Source organism: Bubalus bubalis, chromosome 7 (assembly GCF_019923935.1).
Source record: "Bubalus bubalis isolate 160015118507 breed Murrah chromosome 7, NDDB_SH_1, whole genome shotgun sequence".
NCBI lineage: Eukaryota > Metazoa > Chordata > Mammalia > Artiodactyla > Bovidae > Bubalus > Bubalus bubalis.
Genome location: NC_059163.1, coordinates 54,081,810 through 54,089,846, shown reverse-complemented (window position 1 = coordinate 54,089,846; position 8,037 = coordinate 54,081,810). Strand labels below are relative to the sequence as shown.

The 8,037-nt window shown below is 36.6% G+C and overlaps 1 protein-coding gene across 1 annotated transcript in view; it reads right to left on the bottom strand.

Moving 5' to 3' along the window:
- Positions 1–716: 716 nt before the first annotated feature.
- YIPF7 (Yip1 domain family member 7) overlaps positions 717–8,037 on the bottom strand; it is a 33,448-nt gene continuing 26,127 nt past the window's right edge. Inside the window, exons 5-6 of the mRNA XM_045166297.1 lie at positions 5,883–6,064; positions 717–2,826 (exon numbers count right to left, since the gene is read on the bottom strand). Coding sequence (XP_045022232.1) covers positions 2,664–2,826; positions 5,883–6,064 — 345 coding nt within the window. The 3' untranslated portion in view covers positions 717–2,663. The remainder of the gene's footprint in view (positions 2,827–5,882; positions 6,065–8,037) is intronic.

Below are 8,037 nucleotides of genomic sequence, written 5' to 3'. Positions count from 1 at the left end.
CTTATTGCCTATTGTAACATATTTTTTGATTGTTTCAATTTTTCACAGTTACATATTTGTTTTTCAGATTAACATTAAAATCATTGCTAGTTTCCAAGAAAAATATTCCTTGAATTTTTTTAATTGGAATTATATTAAGCCTATACATTTATTTGGAGAACATTATTTTACATAGTCCAATTTTCTTATCCTAGGATATGGGGTATCTGTCAACATATCTGATCTTTTTAAAAAGTGCCTCTAATATTTTATAATTATTTTCATAGACACCATTTATATTTATTTTTACATTAATTCTTAGGTATTTTAAAATTCTGCTGTTAGGAACTCTTAAATGAATTTATTCTTATTCCTTTCTGTTACAAAATATTTAGTATTTTGTTTATGGTGTTTTTTTATACAGATGTTATAATTTTTCATAGTAAAAGAATCAAAACTTTTTTGGGTATAACTGTTTTTATACACAGAAAAACAATGTGAACTAAATCCTAAATTTACAGCAACTTTTACCTATAATTTTTAAAAATTAAAATACTTTCTAAAAGGTAAAAAATTAAAATCCATAATATAAATATAGCTCTAAGAAATTGGTAGGATAATACCACAGAAAAATTATTATCATAAACAGCATTTTTGCTTCATCTCCCTTAAACAAACAGTGAGTAAGACCAATTTAGTCCAAGTAGAAAAAGCAAGAACTTAAGGAAACACCATGATTCGTTAACAGATTCATTTATTAATTATAAAGTACAGAAGTTTAACACCACAGCACTGTCTTCTCCTCTACATGTTCCTCCTTAGTATCCTTCTCATAATTCTGTAATTATCTTGTTTATTTATCACTTACGTTTTTATTGTCTATTTTTTCCCCACTCCCAATGCAATTTCTATTCAGGCTGCAGCCATTTTTGTCTCCTTTACTACAATAATCAACACCCACTGTAGAGGAGGAAAATTTTTTTCTTTCTTTCCTTCTAGGCACTTTGGCTGGCCAAATAATTAAGTTAACATAAGATAGGTTAACAGGAGAAAACAAATTTAATTTCATTCATATAGAAGCCCCAAAGATACAAGACTCAAAAGCAAGTTGAGCAACTGAGGCTTATATGCCATCCTGAGCTAAGGAATGGGATAGGGGTCTGGAGCTTCAAAGGGGAGAGGGGTAATTCACAGGACAATCACAGGAGCAGATGTTTGGTAATTATGTATGTGCCCTGCCATATGCACAGGTCTTTCACACATTCACACATCACACATTCCCCCTTGTCATTGTCTCCTTTCCCCTCCACACCCAGCCCCTCCACCTGGACAATCAATGTTTTCCTCTTGACCTATCATTTGTATTAGCACAAAACCATCTTTCAACGTCTCTTATCTTAAAATAAAAATTCTTTAATTCAACATCACTCTCCAATGATGGCCCAGTTCTCTGGCTTTTAATGGGGGAATGTTGTGCTTATGTAAATATACACATATGTATACACACAAATATGTATACACACAAATGTATGTAAAGATGCATGTAGGTTGATAGATCTATGATGGGAAGATGTAATTTTCTTCTAGATGTTTCTTTTTTCCAATAAAATAAGAAAAGTCATCAACTAACAGAAAAGAGTATTAGAGATCTGAATAGTGAAGAAATTGTTGTTGTTATCATTTAGTCGCTAAGTTGTGTCTGACTCCTTCAATCCCATGGGCTATAGCCTGACAGGCTCCTCTCATGGGATTTCCAAAGCAAGACTATTGAAGTGGGTTACTACTTGCTTCTCCAGGGGATCTTCCCAACCCAAGGATAGAACCTGCATCTCCTGCATTGCAGGCAGATTCTTTACCACTGAGGCACCAGGAAAGCCCTAGTGAAGAAATTGTTTGAAACAATTATCTCAGAAAGTGAAAAAGTGAATTTGGTAGGGTAATACAGTAGGATTTGAAAGGTAGTACAGAGCAGCCATTTAAGATGTAGTACTATAATAAAGGAGAAACAAGTAGCATTTCCTCCATTCACATTCATCTATTCAGGGAGCAAATGGCAAGCTTACTGAGGACATACATGTTCAAGGGAGAAATTATAGCAATGAACCATGGTGTCTAAACTAAGTAAGAAGGAAATGAGGGCTTCAAACTGGTGAATGAATGCATTGTTCAAATGGAACCAAACAACAGTTGGGGAAGTAAATGAACAGAGAGATAGGAGATTCAGTTCTCAGGTGAATAAAACTGTAAATAATCCTCCCCTGCAATTCTCCAAAGGTCCTGCACAGTGTGACTTTAACCACTTGTACACAGCTTGAAATGTCATGACGTTTTCTCAAAAGGCTCAGTGTGGATTTCCTCTAACCAGTCAGCATATGATTTTACTTACTTACAATTTCTCAGAAGTGCATCCATTAAGAAAAATAGAGTCCATCAGTACAACAACTATATATCCTTTTATCTTAAAGTATTTTAAATTGTTTTAATGCACCAACCAAAAAGCAAATCATCATTCAAACCAAACAGCCTATTAGAGTCCCATCCTTAAGTGCTGTTTTGTCTCTCTGCTTATTATTCTCTTAGTGATAAAAACAGAAATCATATGACCAAATGTGAATGCTAAACCATTTCCAAGATAACCTGAACAGCAAACAAATAGAATCCTGTAATGCCATCTTGAGCATTCTTCAGAAAACTGTTACGAGGGCAAAGAGTCCATAAAGTAAGGCGCAAGGATAGGCAATGAGAAGCTGCTGTCCTTCCATGGCCAAAGCTGACGTGAAGATTTTGGAGGCTGAGAGACTACACCAGCCAATGATGACCAGTGCCGACACAGTTCCAAAGGTGCCCCTGCAGCAGAGACCAAAGAGATGGTTATCTTATACCAGGAGAGAAAGAAGTTATTGAATGACACAGCTGCCTCTAAAATGTCCTTGGTATATTTCCTCCATTTGTAAAATGAGGGTGAAGGGTAATAGGAACTAAAGGCTTCAGTTCACCATTAGAAGCTAAATATTTCATAGGTAGGTAAAAGCTCAGATTACTGGAAATAGGATTGACCTACAGTCACTTTCATAAGTCAAAATCACAATTACTACAATTCTTTTATATGAACTATGTTTAGAGACTTCTTTTATAACTACAAATTTCTATTCCCTGCTTTCTTCCTAAATTTGCCCACTGTATGAGCAGAAAAATGACTGGACTTGAATTCCAGTGGGGTTCCCACCCCCCCCCAGTGCTCCAGGGCCATGTCCTGGGTTTTTGTCTGAGACAGCAAAGCCTGACACAGCTCAGGGAGGGAACAGATGGAGCAGGAAGGCACAGATGTGTGTGGCCTCCCAACTCATTGCTGAAGATCCCTTTGGTTGGTGTGGGTGTAGATTTTTATAATATTGAAATGGATTTGTTCAAATTGGTATCTTCAAAAAGTAACTATGGAGGCAATTGGTTCTTTAGGAAGAAAGGAGAATGAAGTGACTTGACAAAAATTGCAAGTAAGATGGGCATTAAGTCAAGAGCTGCTAACTCCCAGCAGCATATTGTTATGTTTGCCATCAAACTACACTGCCTCACTTGATCTGGTTCAATCTGAAATTGAGAATTGTGCTTATTATTTGTGAGAATGACAGAAATACCCACTCTTAATAGTGGAACCAAAGCAAAACAAGTGGAAAGGTACACTGTGTAGTTTGCAATGGCTTAGATTGTAAATAAACCAAACATATTTTGAAGCGCTCTAATAAATATTATGTCTGTTGGCTTAATTAATGCTATTAGAAATAAAATTTAGAGGATTAAATTTACCAGTTTTTTGTGAACAAAAATGTGAGATTATATATGATTCATTTGAATGTTATAGTGATACGCCCAAAAAGGTAATTTCAGTTTCATGGTCTTTAGGGATCAGTTAGTTGTTCCTTATTAATATAACTTAATGGATTCTTAAATCATCCTTTACATTTCAGAATGAAAGTCTAATGAAAAATATCAGACTACTGATGATTCTCAAAATTCGAGTTGTAGTTTTTATTTTGTTCTTTTAATAATCCAGAGTGATTTAAGATGCCCCAAAGCTCAACTTTGTGAGAAATAATGTCTAAAACATAAAAATTTTTAAATGGAAGATCATTATAGTATTCTTTGGCAAAAGCATCTGACAAAATAGAAATTGTAAAACTGAACTCTCTAGTAACATGTCAAACATCCGTATCAAACAACATAGTAAACAGAAGAGCTAGTTATAGAACATGATATACAAAAGTCAGGGGCAAGACTCAGGAAATATACACCTAACTCACATTGTGGGCTTCGCTGGTGGCTCAGACAGTACGGGAGACCTGGGTTCTCTCCCTGGGTTGGGAAGATACCCTGGAGAAGGAAATGGTTAACCATTCCAGTATTCTGGTCTGGAGAATTCCATGGACAGAGGAGCCTGGCAGGCTACAGTCCATGGGATCACAAAGAGTTGGACACTATTGAGTGACATTCATTCACTTTTCACATTGTACTTACACATTCAAGGTTTCCATTTGCCATTGTATTCCTCTTTTTTAAGTGTTGAGTACTCACTGGTAAAGAAAGGGTTTGCTCTATGTTATTCTGAAGACCATTACTTCCAACAAACTTAGGGTTACCAGGAGGTAAAGAGTGGGAGGGATAAATTGGAAGATTGTGAATGACATATACACTCTATTACATATAAAGTAGATAACTAATAAGAACCTACTGTACAGCACAGGGAACTCTGCTCTGTAGAGGGAAATCTTTCCCCCTTCCCTGGGAAGGGAAGCCCACAATGTGAGCTAGAGGTATATTTATTGAGATATATTTAATACCCTGTACTACCCCATATGGGAAAAGAATGCAAAAAATAGTGGATATATGTACAACAGATTCACTTTGCTGTACAACTGAAACTAACGCAACATTGTAAGTCAACTATCCTACAATAATTTTTTTTTTAAAAAGACTGTCATTTTCAAAATGAAACCATATTAAAACAGAAAAGCACTTCTATCTATGCAATTCTCAATAATGTTATGAAGAAAGTATCTGAGATTATATCTAAACAAAAATGTTAGTCTTTCTAAAATGTTTATCTGGCATTGACAAAGTCTGTATAATAACCTATCCAATATAGTGTTAATAACCTAAAACTTGGATCATCCAAGAAAAAAATGTGAATTGTGTCTATATGGAAAAATGAGCACTGGTGGCAAATGATTTATTTCTAATTGGGTTTGGAGCATGGGAGGTGATAAAGAACTATGGAATTACTTGCTCTCCCCAGCCCAAAGTGGTAGTGCTCTGTATATGCCCTAGGAAAGTGCCCAACAGAAGTGTATTCACTGAATCCTTATGCATATTTTTGAATTACAAATACTAACTGCCCAAGAAGTAAAAAAGAAAAAAAAAATATTGACTGAGTGTATATGCTATGAGGTTCTCTAGCATCAATATCCTCATCAGGGTTCCTGGGAATTCTGCACTACAAGGAGCCCAGCTAAGAAAGAACAGTTGCTTCCCTCCTAGAAGGCAGAGTGCCTGGGAGCTGAAGCAATTTGTCAGGGTTCACCAGGCACTTACTCTTCCTAATTCAAACAAGTGAATTTTCTGTAGTTGGTTGTATTACCCATGGCAATAGTTCATATTGAAGAATGTGACTACGAACGAAGTACCAATTTTAAAGATAACTTGGTTTAATTTATTTTTTAAATCATTGAAGTAGGAATAGCACCTGAGCCAAAACCGACCTACTTTCCTGAAACTATATGTAGCTTTTAATAGCCAGTTTCCCCAATCTTCCTACTAAAATGATCAGAAAGAGGTTAACTGTTGCACTGATGCGGCAAGCTTCAGCGATGTTTGTGCATGTGGGGTCAATTACTAACAAAGACACTTACTGCAGTGAGAAGAAGATGGCGCAGCTGGAGAGGATGACCATGGGGAGCAGGCAGTATCCCAGCACACTCGCCACGCAGCCATAGGACACTCCTGAAGAGCTCATCAAGTTCAGTAAGGCATGAATACCTAGGCAGCCAATGGCACTCATGCCATACACATAACCAAACTGGACTTTTCCTGCCTGAAACAACGGGAAGAAAACAGTTTGGATACACAATGAACATCAAGAAGAAATCATATTGTCAACAAAGCAGAGAATACTTTTGAATCATTCAGCTCAATGTTATTCATGTCTTTGGAGTATAAGCATCAGGAGATTGGGAGCTCTAAAGAAAAACTAATTGTAATATAGATTCAGGTCATGAAAACAATCCCCTCTATACATGGGATGGCACAAGCATGCTTATATCCCCAGACTGATATTTTTATTATAGATTGCCTGTTGGGGTACTAGGCATAGGTGAGGATATATTTTCTTTCCTTATTTGTTGCACAATTAAATGAAAGAATAAATGAATAAAAAATTCTGATTTAGTCTTGGAGATTTATAAGACATAATAGTAATATTAGCAAACATCTGTTGCATTTACTATCTTAGGTCCTGTTCTAGAGATTCTACATAAATTAATTTATTTAATCCACACAATATAATGAGTAGGTATCATTGTTGTACCCATTATACACAGGAAGAAACTGAGGTGCAGAGAGATTATGGGACTTGCCTAAAGTAAAATAATGCTAAGCATTGAGGCTTAGCTTGAACCCACGCAGTCTGGCTCTACAATTTAGGCCCTTAATACCTGCAGAAGCTCCAATAAGCGACAGAACAAGGGGACCCAGGTGGCTCAGTAGCAAAGAAAATGAAAGTGAAAGTCGCTCAGTCGTCTCTGACTTTTTGTGACCCCATGGATATACTGTCCATGGAATTCTCCAGGCCAGAATACTGGAGTGGGTAGCCATTCCTTTCTCCAGGGGATCTTCCCAACCCAAGAATAGAACCCAGGTCTCCTGCATTGTAGGCGGATTCCTTATCAGACGAGCCACAAATCCATCTTCCAACACAGGAGATGTAGGACACATGAGTTCGATCTCTGGGTCAGAGAGATTCCCTGAAAGAGGAAATGGCAACCCACTCCAGTATTCTTGCTGGGAAAAATCCCATGGACAGAGGAGCCTGGCTGCTACAGTCCGTGGCGTCCCAAAGAGGTGGACACAACTGAGAATGCCACACATGCAAGCTAGCATATCCCAAACTTATGTGACTAGAGAATCCTGTTTTCATAATGCCTATTACCAGCCTAACTAAACAGACTTTATGAAAAACTGATTTACATACAGCAAGCAATAGTGAATCATAAAGGTATTGTTAAAGGAAGTCAGACTAAAGTATTCAGGACAGACTGCTGATCTGAGGATTCATCAGATAGCCATCACCCGCACAATACTGGAGACTTGTTGCTGAAGCAGCTCCATTAAACTCATCCAGGGAAAGTCACAAACTATTGTTGATTCAACAGAAGATATTTTAATGTTTGCTATCCGAGGATGCCAAATCTCCAGTAAAAAATGCATGTCCTTTTTATATATACATTAAGCTGGTTAGAAATTCTAGATAAAGATTGAAGAGGCTGACTCTGATTTTCATGGAAATTATACAAAACCAACAAAACTGATTCACAGAGAGAGAGCTTTTTAGCTGTCATTTTTTTCTTTTCCATAGCTGTTATTCATGAAGTCCTTATATCTTACAGAATAAAGAGATATTTATTTTGTAGTCAATTAACGGAGAATATCATGACCATTTTATCGTTCAAAACTGTCAAGCTATTTTGAATTTTTCTTCCTCTGCAGTTAGGGAAGTTGATCACTACTAAGTTCTTTCACAAAATGTCCCTGGGCTATGCTGCAGAATTCTTTCCTGCATTAGCCATAATAAGTCCTTCTGGCTATTTTGTGAAGTAATGCTGATAATGCTAATGGGTATGCTAAAAGAAACACATCAGTTATGAACTGAACTATTGGGTGAGTTTGTTCCACTTGGAAAATCGTGACAATTTCAAATAACTTTCATGTATTAGAGAAACATTTTACTTGATGTTTAATTGGATGGGATAATTCAGAGGTGCAAATAGTTGTAAAGGTGACACACCACTT